Below are 18,292 nucleotides of genomic sequence, written 5' to 3'. Positions count from 1 at the left end.
TATTAATGACATTCAGGCCGGATGAATGCAACCTGGACGTTCAGATTCAGGTCACTTGTAGATCGGATATGTATCGGATATCCAGGTGGGCTGAGTCACATTTGAAAAAACATCCAACCTGTGTTGTTCAGACAGTCATGGAAAGATCAGATACACGTCGCATTAAGGTGAAAAAACTGGAACTGGGTCAGTTCGTTCTGCAGTGTGAACGCAACCTAAGTCTGTATTTCCATGTTGTTCATTTCTATGAACAACATGGAAATAGGCCTGTCACGATAACAAATTTTGCTGGACGATTAATTGTCTAAAGAAATTATTGCGATAAACGATAATATTGTTTCAAGACCTTTTGACACTGATTTAATGGAAATGACTAATGCATGCGATTTCCTGATATTTATTTTCAAAATAACAAGCAACATTGGAACTGATAAACTAAATAAACAAAACAACCAAAAATAAAAATAAAATGGATTCTCAGTCTCCATTAACAAAAAACGTACTTGAATAAAAAAACTAAACAACATAAAACCAAAGTGGAAATAAATACTGCATTCAACCGAAAGAGTGCAGATTATGAGTATTGCCCTTCAGTAATCTCTAGATTTAAATAGAAAAAAAAGGCACATCCGACTTCCTAATGCAGTAGTTCACACTACACCATTTTTTCGTTGGCCGATCTGACCGATCATCCTGCAGTGTGTGGTGGGTTACGGTAAATCGTCGTGGCCGCTCCGATCTAAATCAGGGGTTTTCCCTGACTGGGAGCTTAACGCTGAATATGACAGGTAGCCAATCAGAAAGCCGGATTCTCCTCCTGCTTTCTGAGAGGAAATTACGAGGGGAATCCCAAGTCCAGCGGACATCGGAGATGATATGTGGAAACATTAATATTTATTCAACATTACGTGCGAAGACTATAGAAATGACAAGGGGAGGAGTTGGAGCCTAATGGCTACCGCAGTTGATAAACCCGGTAGGTTTTCAGCTGTTCTTCGTTAACGTAACATAAATAGCTTATAATTATTTTCATTCAGTCAGGACTGTGATGCATGTGACAGGTAGATTCTAGTAAAGCATTGATTAATGCCTGATTTTAAAAATAGTTAACTGGACTTGTAGCCATTATTTTGTGCCCATGTGGCTGGACACCACACGGCACGACGAACCCGATCGAACCGTTATACCGCAGATTTCTGTCGGCTAATGTGTGGTCGCTCAGGGTTTGAAAATGGGCCGACAACTTGTGTAATGTGCGCTGGACATTAGACTAAGGAAATGAGGAAGGGAGGGTCAGTAGAGAGCACCGGAGCTGAGTCTTTTTTCATTCAATGTCATCAACAGAAAGAAAAAAGGCCGGAAGAGACGATAAAGCCAATTAAAATGAGGTCGATAGGTTTAATTATCGTCCGATTAATTGATTTATCGTTTATCGCGACAGGCCTACATGGAAATGAGCAAAATTACTTCTAAAATCCATGCAAGTCACAGAAAATTGTTAGTCCCATCTACTGTAAGACAGAGTATACCAAATAAAGGGTTTTTGGGAAAAAGTAACACATGATTCACATTACTACTTTGAAAGAATAAGACGGGTCTAATATTAGAGTCATTATCCAAAGGAAGATCTGACTTTGAGTCGTAAGTATTCTCCATCTCCTCTTTTAGGACACCATCATTAGATCTAAAACACTTCATATTCTCATCATTAGACGTTTTCATTCTTTCACACTGCCTCCACTAATAGCTTCAGTTAGGAGCCACACACGGAGGATTCGGTCTCCAACTTCATCAGTGTGGCGTTTGCTTAAATAAAGTCCAATTATTCTGCTTAAATCTGACATCCACGTTGTCGTGCATGTAAATTTGAAATTCACCGCTCCACACTAACCGGTACCATAAAGGAGTTTGCTGCACAAATTAGATCAAGGTCATAAATGTCAATTAGAAAAGCAGTTAAACCTGTAATTACAACAAATTAACTTTCAGTGTATGATATAGTGTCAGACCTTTGAGTAACATTATCCATTGGGTTTATGTGAAGCACCACTGTGATGCTTTTATGGTCTGCTTGCTGTAATTACAGGTAGCCATTGTGCCTCTTGTCAGTTTGTCCATTTAGATTAAAATATGCCTTCAGTGTTTTAAAATCTGCGTTTGCTCTCATCAGACCAAACTGTTGGTCTGAGCGTTAATCTTCACACTCGACATTATCATAACCAATAACATCTTTCACAGGGCTGCGATTAAAGTGGCTGTAATTAGGTGGCTTTAATTGACCGAGTAGGATGAGGTTTCGCTGTCTGTCATGCTGCAGCTTCTGGATTTCAGTTGCCCTGCTGTCGAGATGGATGCGGAGTTTAAATATCAGGACAGTGTCTGTCATTGCTGCTGATTTCGGCATCGGCTTCCAGTTCGAACTTCTGCTTGTTAAATAAATTGAGCTGTCAGTGTTTCTATTCTCCACCCCTTCTTACTGAAAAATGGTTTCACATCTTTTTTTTGTTCAGTTGCCCTTAGCGACTGCATGACTGGTCAGTGTTTCTGGTGTGCAAAAGTTTTAAGCCATCTCAGTTATCTTTTAAAGTGCTCTCGAGTAGCAGAGTTGTGGATGATGTGTAATATATGTATTATGTATCAAAAACATCGGATTTGACCTGGAAAGATGTAATTTACTGCATGCAGAGTGTTATTAATTCTTCAAGTAGTTCAATGTTCTCATGTCTATGCTTTTATTTTGAAGGAGGTTTGTGCTGTTTCTTCTTCTTGACATTCTCAGCTGATCAGTTAGCTGTTGAGACCAGCGCAGTCATTGATGATGTGAGTAGTGCTATCAGTCATGTGACATGAACAGGTGGATACTGACAGAGTTGTTTAGCTGCTAGAATGTTTCTATAGTTTTGTTAATGTCTGTTTTAATGTCATGTCTCCTAATGTGGTTGATTTTTATTAAAACTGTCTAGAATTTAACTGGTAGTTTTTGGGCTTTGACCAGTTAGAGCTAGATTTACTCCAAGTTTTGCATCATTTAAATTTAAACATTAATTCATAGAGGGGATTAATGCCGATGTTTTTTTTTAACTTACTTGTGAATTGTTACATTTACATTTTTGCAGTAGTAATTTGGAACCTTTATTTACTATTTATGTATTTTCAGAAACTGCTTCAATTTATTTGCACCGTTTGTAAGACATAATTCTTCAGTAAACCTATTTAAACACCTGATGACCAGCGCGCTTTCTGACCGAAGCCCTGCAGTGGTCAGTGAAGAAAATCCAGCAGCAGAGGTCAAAATCCTCAACACAGAGCGTAAAAACGTAGTGACGTGAAATATATTGTGTGTTTTTAGGCGCTTGAGTTTAATTATTGCAAAGCAAAGTAAGGACAATTTTTCAAAAGTTTCCTAAGACGTTAAATTCTTTGTTCAATGGAGTTTTAGGGTAATGCTAAGAAAATTATTTTTTTCATAAAATAAATTTTCTTTACAAGAATAAGTCATGATATTATGACATAATTTTATAAAGTCATATATAACGTTATATTATGCGTGACTTTATAATATTATTTATGCTGTAATTTATAATAACATGAAGTCGTATATAGTAATATATTACTCTATATATTGTATATAAAGTCATTTACTATATATACTATACTTTATATATTATACATAAAGTTATATAAAAAGTTATATATGACTATTTATGATTATAATTTGAAATATAGTTATATTTGACTTTATATGTCATAATATTATGACTATTCTTGTATTATTTAGATTTGATTCTTGCACAATTAATATATGACTGTATATATAATAAGGTCATAACATTACGACTTTATTCTTGTATTGTTTTAACTTTATTTTCATAATACTATGACTTGATATATTATTCACACATTGTTATGACTTTATTATCTTACGACTTTATTGTAGTACTTTTATTATTTTTTATTTTTTTGGCCCTAATAGTCCACCGTACCTTCGAGGGAGGGTATATTTTCTTTTTATATCATGACTAAAGAACTGAGGTGCTTCATTGTTTTTAGCCAAATTGCATTTGGTGATATTGCAGAGCAGGAAAGGTGGAAGTGAGGCTGAGCATAATGTAAAGAAATGAGGATGATTTCTGCACTATGCCTCCTTATGAACAGGTGCACATTAGCATAGACGCACCCGGAGGCTGCGCTCCTCTCTATAGCTGACTAATTATTTCTAATTACAGCAGAGCTTGTGCACATCACAGACAGAAGTTTTCCTGGATGAGATTCAGAGGGTAAGCGTTGCCTTCAGAGTGAGAGATGCCTGTGGATGATGACAACAAGACAAAAAGTCAGAAGCTTGTTACTGGATATTATTGCAGAAAGATGGCTGGGAGCAGGTGTTTCTGTACGAAAGCTGCTCTCCCGCGGAGCCGAGCAGCTGCTCTCAGTGGGAGAAAAACATCTTCCCTGGTGCACTTGTCTCATTCTTATATTTTTTTATTTTTTTGCAGAGATGCCTCTTCACTCAGAGGCTCTTTGTTGATATTTTAAAGTCGGCACTGAAAGTGAATGACGGCTGCAAAATTACTTCTCTTTGCAGCGAAGCATCCTCCGCCAATGTGTCTAAATTCTTGGCTTAGGTCATAAATACTGAAGATGCTCCCGACTTTCTGAAACTCTTTGTGTTCAGTTTTTCCTGTTGGACCTGAAGAGTCGTCATCGACTCCAGGTTGGACAAGTATTGAACTGATCAAACAGGTTTCAGTTTAAACCTCTGTTTAAGATTTTTACAGGGATGAGAGCTCAGGTGTGGTGTTTGTTCTTAATGATACTTACTGCTGAGTGACAGGTAATTTGTACTAAATAGACAAAGGGATTGATGGATACTTCGATGGATTGAACAGACTGATGAAAGTATGGATGGATGACAGGTTAGGATGCACAAACCTATGGATGAATAAACTGAGAGATGGGTGACAATCTAATAATTTAGCATCATTTTATCTATGAAGTCTGTTCATGTAGATGGTTTTTAATGTGGCTCACTGCTGCACACGTCGTCTGAAAAGCTGTCATAAACCCATAAACTCCCCGAAGGAGTTTTGCATTGCTTGTTTTCATGTCTGTGTCTGACTAAGCCCCAATTCAGCACATTTGATTTAAGCTCAAAAGCTAAAACATTTAAACTGATTAAAAATAAACTGGATTTGGCTGCAGCCGAAGACCAGAGAAAACCCTTGAAAGTCTGACATTAAGACGTACTGCAGGGAACTCTGCATCTTGGGAAGAAAAGCATAAATAAAAATGTTTGTGCTGAATATAATTTTAATTAACAGATATTTATTATGGTGCTGCTGCTGCTTGAACTTCACTTATCTGTCTTGTCAAAGACATTTTTCTTCAATAATTAGTCAGTAAAATGAGAACAGGAGGATTAATGCCACACTTTACCCTGAAGAGGAGCAGCTCTTCATCAGGATCAGGATGATTTTATGCAGCAAACCCAAAGAAAGTAGCACCAGTTTCTGAAATGAAAGGAAAATGACAGATGTTTCAAAAGTTATTTCAAACAACTATTTTAAAATATTTACCTTCAATCAGAACCTCATGGATAAAGAGGTTAGACTTTTGTTTCTCAAACACTTTTCGCTCTTGAAAGTGAATTTAGTGTCATCAGTTTCAGAAGAATTGTGTTTAGACCATAACCGATATTTTTACATTTGTCTTGTGTATCAATTTTTTCAATTTCTGAGCTACAACATGAGGTCATAAGTTGAAGATGAAAGTTAGCATTTTATGTGTGGGAACAAATCCAGTCAAAATAGCAGCCAATGTACAGCAAGTTGTAAGAAAACATTTTTTGTACATGCCATATTATTGAAATAGTTTGGATTGTTTGAAGGGATGTTATATATCTCGATAGATAAATTAGCGAACAAACTAAGGTTGCCTTGATGTAGTGAATCTGAATATACCCTGGTCTCCTTTATGTATAAGCTGTTCCAGGTCTCTACTTTAAAATAACAACCATGTCAGTGGAAGAATGTTGCTGCTCCTGCTGCTGTTTAGGGCTCAATTCAATTTAAAAGTTAAACTGTTGCAACTGGAACGGCGCTATAGCAATAAAAAGCGAGCGGCGGCCATCTTAAGGAAGATGACTTCCTTACTGCTGCACGCCGACCTCCAGGTGAACTCACATAAGGGTTAATAAAGGATCCGTAATGTCCTGAGTGTTCAGGATGAGCCGCAGTAATGTTGTCTCTCTGTGTGTTTTGCAGCGTCTGACGCTAAGGAGCAGCAGTTTTGGATCAATCAGCTCCAAGCTTGCGCCAGACGCCACTCTGACAGCAGTGCCAAGGTAGAAACCACACTCTGCACTCCTCACAGTACATCGCAGAGTTATTTACTAGACGCTGGTTGGTTCAAACTCTGGGCTTCTGTTCATTAGGAAGAGAAAAGGCGGAGAGTCTTGACATTTATCCGGGCGATTCTTTTTTTTAAATATCACTGTTTTCCTACCATGAAGCTACAAACACAAACTGCTGCCCTCCTCATTATGTCCAAAAAGGCTGGAAACACTCGGTTAACTCTGGATTTAGTTGTACTCTGGTTTCTAGTTTTACTCTTTTAGTTTTCACAAACATCGATCATACACAACGAGCACAAAGCTTAAACACACAAACCTCGATAATTGCAGAGATTATAAATATCAAATCGGTTTTTTTGATGAGCAGCAGACGTTTCTGTATCCTAGAATAAATCATCTACCTTTCACAATGTTGAAATACATTAAAGTAGTAAAAACAAAGCTTCACCACAGCTTCTCTCCTTGCTCCTGTCAGTGATTCTGCTAATCAGAGCGAGCTAATGTGCAGCTGCAGACAACGATGAAAGTCATCCAGAGAGCCTCTGCAGAAAGCAAATGCAATAATGCTTCCAAATTAATTATGTGCTGCTGACTTTCTCACTGCAAGCGTCCTGCTAAGGACACTGAGAAATATGATTAGATAAAAGAAAATTAAATTAATTATGGCAGGAAAATTAATTAAGCAAAACAATTATTTATTTTCTCATAAATAAGATAGTATAATATTTCTGAATGGAGAGATTGCCTCTATATGATAACCTAGAATAGATATTCTATCACAGAATAGATTCACAAAAATATTATCACAAAAATTTATGTGTAAAATATTTTTTAATATTTGTGTAAATAAAAATATTTGCACAAGTAAATATTTAAATATTTGCGAAAATATTTCAAAGCATTTACATAAATAAAAAAAATACATTTGCACCTCTTCAGAGTATATCACAGTTTTTTTTAAATAGGTGTTTTTTATTTTAATACATTTATTAAAAAAAGATCATATTTGATATTTGGTTGCTCATTTAAACCCAAATTTATTCATACGCCTGGCAGATTTTGACAGAAAACCCAGGGAGGGAGCTAAAGATTAGGGTCATTGCATGGAGGCTTTCCAACCTCAAAGACTTAAAGCTCAAGAAAAAGAGATGGTCAAAAATACCAGTGGAGATATTTTAAAAGCTTATATGAAGAGTTTGATTTCTTAAAATAATATAAACTATTATTTATTTCATAGCTGATTCACTTTTTTCATTGATTTGTGGACAAATGAGGCTTCATGATCGCACCACTGATTGAGGAATTACAGTATTTTGTTTTGAATATAAGGCTTCATGGGTTAATAAATCAGCATGGATATTTTTAATATGGTGCCTGATGTTCCTCAGATATTTGTGTGCTAACAGTCTCTCTGTGGGCTGTTTCCCCATTCGACTGATCCAGTGGAGACTGAAACTTTGTTATCCAGCTCCTGCTGGAGCTCCACTGCCGGTGGTGACTGTGTGAAAATCAGCAGTGCATGGAAGTGAGAATTATCCTGAAGTTTATTATTTATTTTTCCAAACTTTTGGTATTAAAGTTTGACTTTCCGCATATGAAAAAGCATGACTCATGCCTGACTCCACGGACGGCTGAGTTTGGCTTTTAGAAGCAGAAGTAAAGTTCAGAGAAATACTAAAACATGTTTTTTTTTTATGCAAAATGTACAAAACCCAGAGTTCTTTCAGTTTTATATTTAATTCTAATAGTCTTGCTGCAGAGTTTTCTTTCTCAAAGCAAATTGTGTTTTAAAGACGCCTTTTAAAAGTTCTTCACATGAAAACACAAATGCATATTTGTTGTTTATTAACTCCACTGATGTTCATCAAAGTGTGACTTTATAACGTTATTGGGTTGGAGATCTGGAATTATTTGTGTATTTTTATGTAAACTGCAGCTGGAACAAAATGCTGAAAATACCAGTCATCCATGTAACTGAGACTGTGGGAAAAATATAATCTGCTGAAATTTTTTTTATTTTAACATATGAGACACATGGCATTTCAAGTAAAATAAAACAGATTAAATTGTTTCTTCTTATATGATGAACCTGGTAGTTTGGGAAATCCTGTCATTTTTTTAGCAAAACTTTGTACATTTTGAGTCTCTTGAAATTAAATCTGGTGTGAATTAGTAATTTATAAACGAATCGAGTTGATTAATACAAATGAACGCCACACTTTTCTACAACTGAGTATTAGAGCGATGGAGGAAAGCAAAACAAAAGAGTAAACTTTCTTTCTGTCAAAGAAAGAAAACAAAGAAATTTCAGATTTTTGAAAAGCCAAAAGTTTGAAACAAAAAAACAACTCAGAAATTTTGAGAATAATCAGAGAAATTTTAAGAAGAAAACTTGAGTTTCAAAAGTAAAAAATGTTCAACTTTTCAAACTCAGAAAATTGTATTTTTTTTTCTTGAAAATTTCTGAGATTATTCTCAAAATTTCTGATTTATTTGACAGAAATTTACTCCACCTTTTTCTCTCTTCAATGACCCTAATATACAGTCAGATTTTTGTCTTTCAAAAATGTTTTAAACAGTGTATCATTTTCCATCCACCTCTCAAGAATGCATGACACTGTGTTCACATAAAATTATAATAAAATGCACTGAAGTTCAATGGTTTGAAGTTTTGCTGTAAGGTAAGGCATTTTTGCATCATTTCATGGTTGTTACTTTTCCAGGAATTATGTGGAAAAGCTTTCATTTGTAAAAACTGTTCATCCTACATTTCCTCTTATGTTCCTTCAGGTGAGGAAGCTGAAGAGCTCAGATGAACACTTGAGCGTTGACCGAGCAGGAGGGGGACAAGATGTGAGTTTCATACTCAAGCTTTCTTTTTCATCACCTGCCAATTAAGCGATTAACACTCCAGACTCGCCATGCTGCCTCATTGGCGGCTCCGTTGTTCTGCGAATCCCTCCTCAGCGCAGCAAAGTACACCACAGCTGGAGGAGGGAAGAAGTAAAATTACTCTGCTCAGCAGTGTTGAGAAAAGTAATCAAAAGAAGAAAGAAAATTAGATAAGCGAGGAAAATTGGTTGGAGTTGGGAGCCAGTTTCTCCCCCGCCTGCCTAGCAGAGAACGGTTTCTGTTTTGTTCCTGTTTGGTGACTGTGGGACATTTCCACGTCTGCCGCCGTGGGCTAATCCTTCCCAGAGCTGCAGAGCCACTAAGATTGTTATCGCATCTCCTCTGCTGATGAGGCAGCCGTCAGCGGAGGCTCGGCTGACTCTGTGATAACAGACCTGTTTGGCAGAGAATCGGAGGCAGGATTTATTTACTGCAAGGCAAAGGGAATCAGTTTTTCCTTTCTCTGAGTGTTCATGAAAAATGATATATATAAAAAAAAGCTATCAGATGTTTGACTATTAGTTCAAACAAAATTTTCCACTAATTAAAATCTGATATGTGTGGCGTGTATTTTGATTTAGCCCCCTTCAGTCAATAATTTACTATTTGCTGCAATCACAGCAGCAGTTCTGACATTTTATTATTTTTATTTTTATTTTTTTGCAGAAAAGCTCAAAATCATTTAGAGTTTGCTACAGATTATTAATTTGGTTTAGATCCAAACTTTGACTGGACCACATCAGCATGTTTGCATATTAAGATCAAGAGGAGAGGTAGGGTGTGCTGTGATGGTGCAGCGGTTATGCACAACCACATATGGAGACCTCAGTCCTTGACGCAGCTGTCGCAGGTTCGATTCCCGGAAATCGATCCAAGTTTTTAGTTACAATATTGTGTTGGAAATTATTGGAACTTAGAAAGGTCCAGGGAAGTTCCTGGCAAGTTGGCAGAAAGTACCTGAGAAGATCCAGTAGAGAAAACACATGGTGTAGTACATTACATTATTGAAAAAAATAAAAACATCACGAAACAGAAAGTATTATGTTTTAAAGAATGCGTATTATTAACTTCTACTTACGTAACATAAATGAAGTATTAATATTATGTTGTGAATAAATGTTCTGGTTACTCTATCTACTGTGAGAAACTTTACTGAATGAACAACAACCAAAAATGCACCAAAGAGTTTATGCTAAAATTATATTAAAATAATTTGAATTTGAAATTTTTCTGTCTGAATTTATTTTGTAAATATGTTTTTTATTTGTATAATTTTTTATTTTATTTTAGTCTTTAAAATACTAGAATTTGCATGTAAAATTATAATTTTTATAATTTGTTGGGTCAGAGCGCTTGGCGGTCGCATCCCGAGCTGCCAGGTTGTAAATGCTGCTGCTGGAGCAGCAGGCTGGGAGCACAGCTGTGCCTCATGAAGCTGATTAGCTGCCTGATTAACCAGGTGGTGAATTTAAACTGGACACAAAGAGACAGAAAGGAGGAAAAATCAGAAATGAACTGGTAAACATGTTTCTGTTCAAATTGCTGCTTATTTCTGGAAGTATATGACCTGATGTGGCTTTTAACTGTCTGTTGAATGAATAATAACTAGATATTTTTCTGATGCCAAAATCGGCTTGTCATTTTTGGAAACTAAGATGTTTATGCGAGCATGGATTATGGGTTAAATGCAGCATGTTGTTGATGGTAATGTTAGTGTTAGTATGTTTAAAATTTGAAGATTGCTGTTTTGCATTTGTGAAAGTGGACTATCATTTTTCGTCTCATTTAAGCTTTTCTGAGCAAAATAATTGTGGGATTGGCGTTCATATCTACCTTTTTTGATGCTTGTACAACATTGCGGCTTAATATGGTAAAATAAAATAGTCCTATATAAAATCATTTAAATGAAACTAAAGACATCTCCTCTATGAAGAATTGTTCACAAATTTCTATTCATGTCTGGAACAGAAAATTATTTGGTTGCACTTACACAGTAAAAATGAAGCTTGTTTTACTCGACCACAAAATATAAATTAAAATGTGTTTTGTAGCCGAGGGGAACGTTAAGGCAGCCCGACCTGATGAATAGTTTTACAGTCTTTAAGATGACCTTTGTGACATAGCAGCTGCGTTTCTATTACAAATGTGTGCAAAACTTTGATATTGCACTAATGTACAAACCCCAACAATTACAATGTTTCCATCATGTGAGAAATGCAGTTAAAATCACAGGCGAATAAGTTTGTTCACATGATAAATCATTAGAATCCATGCTGAACTATCATCCTTTTATTCTTCATCTTTTCTGCCAGTACTCTCATCCGGTTGACTTGTGTGATGTGTAGAAAGGGTTTCTATTGCAGTTTTGAGAAATATACAAATTTTAATAGAGCTGAAAAACTCCCCCATTCTAGCTCAAAAACTATTAATCAAAAAACATGGCATGTTTCCATTAGACACATTTCTTTCCATAATTCCAATTTGTGCAATTATATGTTGAGTAGGAACACAGCTGGAGACTACGTGCTGCACAGTTTCATCCCAGCAATCTTCTTCCTCATTGTTTAGACCACAACATTTCTCTGATCAACATTTTCCTTTTTATTGTATTTCCTGAGTAACTGAATGTTGAGGCTCCATAAGCTGCAAATTCTTACCACCACATTTAGTGATTAGTTTATTTGTGTAATGAATTCATAGCGGTTTCACCTTTTGAATCAAATTACTTGAATAATTTCATGTCTTGGTCGTTGCCTAATTTAACGAAGTTCAGTTGGAGCTTCAGCTTCTACCCAGAAGTCTGATTATTAACTTAAAAAACGCTCAGTCGCACTTTCAAACTGAGGAAATAAAACGAAAACTGTAATATTCATAATTAAACACTTTCTTCGATTGTTAATTCCACTAATGAGAAAGAACATTGGACTGTTAAAAATAGATAATAAAACCAAACTATATTTAAACCTCTGGGCAAAGTTATTGCTTAATAAGTAAATGTGAGCAATTAGTTTTTTCCTGTGGTGCAGAAAAGGAGACGTCTGCAGCCGACTGTTTACCGCCTCGCTCAGGGGAGCCATCTGCCCACCGTCGTCTGACGGCGGCGCACCTGTGAGGTGATTAAAACTTATACTTTACTTACTGGGAGCTGAAAATGATGGAGAATAATCAGGAAGCCAAAGTTGCAGAGGGTCATTATTGCCATGTTCTTAATTTCAGTCTGTCAGCATCTGGACTGTAAGAAGAGCTGCAGTTGTTCCTACATTTAATGAGTTTATGTCTGAGGTTACATCGAGTTCAGTTCCTTCTTTCCTTTTCCATGATCTACTCTCCCATATTTACATACTTGGAGGGAACAACTTCAACGCGTCTCTCTGTTTGCACATGTTGAAAGCTCTTATCTCCTCTTTCAGCTCGTCTGTCACGATTCTTAGAGGATTTCCTTCATCCTATCAAGTGTGAATGCCTCTAATCCAAAGAAATGCGTACCCACAATTATAAAATAGTTTATTTTTTTGTCATGTGGAGAAACTAAAACAGGGATATGACCCTGGAATTGATGTTTAAAAAGCTTGAAAGTAAATCTTTTAGCAGCAGGAGCATGAGCCTAAAATGAAAATGTTATCTGGGGAAACGGAAATAATTGGTACTCCTGCTGTTCATACTTCGCTTTTCTCTTGTCTGTTATAAGTTTGGGTCTTATGTTCACTTTAGCTCACTGAGGAGGCTTCCTAAAAGTTTTAGGTCTGGAGATTTGGGAAGGTTCATTTTCTTTCTTTTTTTTTATCCCTGGTGAACCATCTCTGTTCATTAGGACACGTTTTTAATCGTTATTCTGCCAAGAAAACACAGCTCCACTTAAGGTCCCAGCAGTGTTTTGCTTACTCCAAGTTTTTGTTTGCTATAACCGGATAAAAGGTTTTTCCTGGCATGACTTCCAAATAATCGATTGGTATGTTGATGATGTTTGATGGCTGTTCCATGGACCTTTGTGGTGACAGTGATCACTGATCCCTAAAAAGCCTGACCTGCTCAATCTGATTTTAGCCAATGTTTTTTTTTTGTCTCTCATGTTGGAGGAAGATGTGATGGTGGTTGATTTTCAGACTGTTGCAGTGGCGGATAAAACTGGTTTCTTATCGGCTGATCACCAATATCACAAAATTAAGGAAATCGGAGCCAATTGCTACTTTGGTGCAGTTTTTGTTCTCTCAGTTGGCTTGCTTAAATATTTTCTTCTATTTTGAAAAGCAGCTAAAAGAAACGGGTCTTTGTCACATCGTAAATAGAAAATCATGCATCAAAAGTTCCTTGAAACTCTGACTGACTTCAAAAGTAAACAATAATCTTAAATAAATTCTTTGTTTACATAATATTTATAGTTTTTAGATTTTTCAAACATATTTCCAGAAGTGTGTGTTTGAGATCGGACACTGATGTTGGACAGGAAGAAGTTCTTCCAAACCAAACTCACTCCTCCATGCCGTTATGGACCTTCCTTCCTGCATCGATGTGCAGCCATGTTGGAACAGGAAGAGAGCATTCTCAAATTGTTTTTTCAAAGTTAGGAGCATGAAACCCCCCTTCCCCCCACTGGATTAAGGGTTCCTTTCTTTGGAAACAAGAGACCTAATCCAACCCTTGAAAACAAGACCCACTCTTTGGTGCTGACGGTTTTCCCCCTCTGGACCAAACTTAAAACTGACAGAAAGCAGTCAGGCAACTGTGGTTCCCCTAGCAACTGCGTAACCTAGACTTCTCTGTTTATTTGCCAGAAAGCGAAGGATGATTTATCCCTCCAGAGAGCATGAATCCACTGCTCCAGAGTCCAGCAGTGGTGGGTTTCCGACTCTTTGCCTTCCCCTCGGTGATGAGAGGTTTGGATGCAGCTGCTTTACTTAGAAACTATTAAATAAAGCTCCCTATGCCCTGTTCCTCTGCTAATTTGAAGGTTGCCCAATTTTGGAATGCTGCAGCTGTTGAAAGCTGGCGTGTTCTGCACCCACTCAGCTACCTGGCATGCTTTAAGCCACTAAAAGGTGGACATTTTGAATCAGACTTATCGCACAGCTCAGCTGACCTATCTTATCATGGTTCCACACTGGATTTAACTGAAGTACTTGGCAACCCATGTTTGAATAAGTTTTTGTCGAGACGTGCCTGGATTTTATACACATATGGTGATGGGAGTGATCCAAACATCTGAATTTAATGATTCTGACGGGTGAGCGAATACTTCTGTCAACATGGTATGTAAACAAGTTGACTTTTTTCTTACGGGCTTGTAAGTTTTGCAGCTCTTTTCAATCTTTATACGATAAAAGTCATTCCTGTCCGGCTGCAATAAAAACTGACGCTATTGTAAATGTTTCCTTACTCATTGTTACCTATAAATATGGAGACCACTGTTTGTTCTGACCATGTGTTCTTATTTTTCTTAAGAGCAAGCAGCTCCTCTTCAAAACAAAGGCTTGTTGTTTTCCCTCCCGGTCAGGGTGCTCTGAGGGGGAGTTGTTAATTTGATCTGTGGTGTTTTTCACCGCTGCAGTGACCAGACCCCCTGTGCTCCTTTGAGGGATAAATCTATGGTGCCTTGTTCTCGGTGTGCTGCTTTAAACTAATGGACAGTAAAGAAAGAGCAGACAAGATAGCGATCTGACTTTTGCTGCCTGTGTGAGCACAGAGGTCAGCCAACTGAGAATTCAAGGGGGGAAGAGGCCGAGGCGTCAGCATGAAGAATGTGATGTGACTTCACTGTAGAGAGAGACCAAAAAAAGGCCGACTATGCGTTTGCATAGAGCCTAGTTGTAAATAATTACAAAAACCAGATCAGTAAGGACGATAAATACTGGATTTTTATGTTGAAACAAAGAGTAGGTGGCACAAACTCAGTTTTGCTGTTCTGGTGGGTGGTTTTCCTCGTCTCTTCCTGTTTAAAGGGAAGTTCTCCCATCGACTGTCATCTGACACTTTGAGCATGATGAGGACACAATAACCTGCAGCAGAGTTTGCTGGCTTCCTCACCCAGAAAAGTTTTTTTTTTTTTTTTTACAAATTGTCCTTATTATTTGTGCCTTAATGTATTTTGTACATTTTTGTACTTCCATTTTGGTTTCTGCTGCTTCTAAAAACAAGTTATTGTGATTTTGGTGTTTGGAAAATGATCTGTTTTAAAATCCTCCTGAATGTAATGTCACAAATCAGCAGGCTCTGACTCTCAACTAGCAGCTCCTGCAATGCCCAGCCTGTTACCTAGCAACACCAGCAGAGCTTCGCTCATCACCTAGCAACCCAAGCGGAGCTCCAGCACATTTGGTCAGGTGGTCTTGTGTAGTACGCGCCTTACAGTGTTGTTGATTTACCATTCATAAACCACTTGCTACATTCTTGTTGGTTGTGCAGGAGGCTCTACTTATGCTTTTCAAAGAAGTATAGTTATACAATCATGCATCTGTTTGCAGCCTTTTTGATGTGGAAGTGTAAACATTGCGATACGTGGCCAGCATCAGTTTATTTTAATTTAAAGTGACAAGAGGCTCTAAAGCAGCTGAAAGGAGCTCAAAATGGCACAACAGACCAGACTAAAATCTCAACTAAGAATGAGTTAGTGCAAAAAAAAAAAAATGTTTAACATGTTTTGTGTAGACTTATCCAAACCAGTTCAAGGAAGCATCATAGGTCACCTTTATATTTCTTTTCTTTTTTATTAATACTCTGTTTGGATTGAGTCGGGTTATTTATTTAAACCTGTAAGGAATAAACAGTGTTGGATTATTCCGTGCATAAAGAGATTAAATAAGATTTTTTTTTTTTGCATGTTATGCTGAGACATGGTTTTTGCCATGCTTGGGCGTACCACTTGACAATCTTGCTCTGAAAATTCAATGTTTTATATGTATCAGAAAGCTTCCAAAAATCAGTGACCAAATTATTCAGAAAGTAGGTCGGGCTGCAATCAGTTGAAGCCACTCCAAGCATAAATAAATCTGCGCTGATGCAGACTGAGTGTCTGCATAAGATCACAAGAGATTAAATGATTTGTTCATTGTGTAAAACACTTGTATCATTAAAACTGCACATTTAGTTTACATGTAGAGATCATTGCTATTGATTCATTTAATGAAAAGTTGTGCTTTTCCCCAGGCTTCAGTCTGATTGATTATATGGAAAACCCCATTAAAACATCCCATCATCCGTGTTTTCCTTCTGCCATGTCAAAGGGAATTAAGATGCTTGTTATCAAATCAAAATATTTATATCACATGAATGAGCTTTTTGGCTGTACTTTTTACTTATTTGAAAAAAAAGTTTGTATTTTTAATCCCTAAAATATTAATTTCTAAGTGAAAAGTTTGTAAAAGTAGAAATATGAGTAGAGATGCTTTTCCATGTTTTATTTTATTTTTTTGCTGTACATTGAAAAACTTCAGACTTCCAGGACAAACTGGACCTGAAGCAAACTTTAAAGTTATTCAAAACTTCCTGGTGCTCATAAATTCCTGCATGACTCACACTCTCCCTTCCTGTGTCATCTCCTGCCTCCTCTTCCTCCTCTTCCTCCTCCCCCAGGGCACCTCATCATCTGGTCGGACACGTAGCTTCTCCCTCCTCCCACACCTGACTCCATCTTCATCCCCGAGCTCCCAGAGGCACCAGGGCCACTCGGCCGCGCCCAGCAACATCGTCACCATCACCCACCACAAGTCCCCAGCTGCAGCTCGGCGGTCCAGGAGTCAGTATCCAGGGCAGCTGCTGGAGGTCAAGGAGGTGGGTGACTGAAGCAAAGCACATTCAGATGTTTTATTTTAGAAAGGCTAAAAACCGCTGAAAACAAAAAATCTGGTGTATAAAGAGTCATCAGTTTTCCAGTTCCTTTTTCTGATATTTCTTCCAAGGTGTACTCATTTAAAAGCTGTCCTATTCACATGATTACATTGGAAGTTTAAGATGTTAAAGATTCTACATGGAGACAAATTTCACAATAATCACATGAGCAATAGGTTTATATTGCAAATTGAACATGCCTGCTTACATGTTGACTGTGCAGGAGAACTAACTAAATTTTAATAAAGCTACATGATATCATGAAAATATAGATGCTATTGCTGAAAACTGGGATGAGGATTTAGATTTTATCAATCCATGTTTTCCCGACTTTCTTCTTTCTTCAATACAATGTCCCCATCATCTGCAAATGACTGAAAATATGGATTAAATGTAGGAAGACTTAGTCTGTTAGTCCATTCAAGTGATGACCCACACTTTGCCCAGAGCAGATCATTTTTGCTCAGGTCAAAAAATACTTAAACAAATAGCTTTTTATTTATTTTTTGATCCAAAAGCAGCCAATCAGCTGTCGGTAGCCATAAGTGTCGATGGCTACTGATGGGTTTTCAGGTCTCTCTGGGCTGTTGAAATTCATTTTTGTTTGTTAAATAACAAGCACATTAAAGTTTAATCGCGATGTTTTTCATTTTGTTTTTAATGCAAAAATATTGTCATCAGTTCGGCTGGTTATCTGCCCCATGCAGAAATCTCTTTCCCGGAACAGGAAACATAATCTGCTCTGCCTTTTGGCTTCAGACCCAGAGCATAGCGGTGCTGCGCCGTAACGTCACATTCATTTTTGGATTTTTTTAAAATTATCTAACCCTCTTTAAAATTGTGGAGAAAAAATATTTTGTGTGAAAACCTCATAGCTCACATTTGTGTGCTACATACAAGATGTATGTAGCACACAGATGGGGGGTTGGGAACGCCAAAGCCCAAATGCTAAATTGGTCAGTTTACTTTTGTTTATTTGGCGGCCTCGTGCTTTTTCTGTAAGCTAAAAATGAATGAGCAGAGTTTGAATCCCCCTGTAGTTCTGAGAGCGGTCGTTTGGATCCCGCCTGAGCTTTTTACCGTGTGCGGTTCTGGCCGGTCGCCTGCCTATGAGCTTTTTGTTTTGTGGTTTGGTGAACTGAAGAGCTGACGGGTCACCAGGTTGGGCAACTGTTTAACCCGCTAATGACGAGCCTCAAAAAGCGTCGGAAGCTTCAAGTTCGGCAT

General features: G+C 37.4%; 1 protein-coding gene across 2 annotated transcripts in view; it reads left to right on the top strand.

The window, feature by feature from the left end:
• osbpl10a (oxysterol binding protein-like 10a) overlaps positions 1-18,292 on the top strand; it is an 89,089-nt gene that overhangs the window by 19,721 nt on the left and 51,076 nt on the right. For both annotated transcript variants that reach the window (XM_088010362.1, XM_088010361.1), the window contains exons 3-5: positions 6,264-6,343; positions 9,143-9,205; positions 16,811-17,008. In XM_088010362.1, coding sequence (XP_087866488.1) covers positions 6,264-6,343; positions 9,143-9,205; positions 16,811-17,008 — 341 coding nt within the window. The remainder of the gene's footprint in view (positions 1-6,263; positions 6,344-9,142; positions 9,206-16,810; positions 17,009-18,292) is intronic.

Source organism: Poecilia mexicana, unplaced genomic scaffold (assembly GCF_051168715.1).
Source record: "Poecilia mexicana isolate PSO_F unplaced genomic scaffold, ASM5116871v1 scaffold_11, whole genome shotgun sequence".
Lineage (NCBI taxonomy): Eukaryota > Metazoa > Chordata > Actinopteri > Cyprinodontiformes > Poeciliidae > Poecilia > Poecilia mexicana.
The sequence above is the reverse complement of the archived record's forward strand: the minus strand, read 5'-3'. Positions and strand labels throughout refer to the sequence as shown.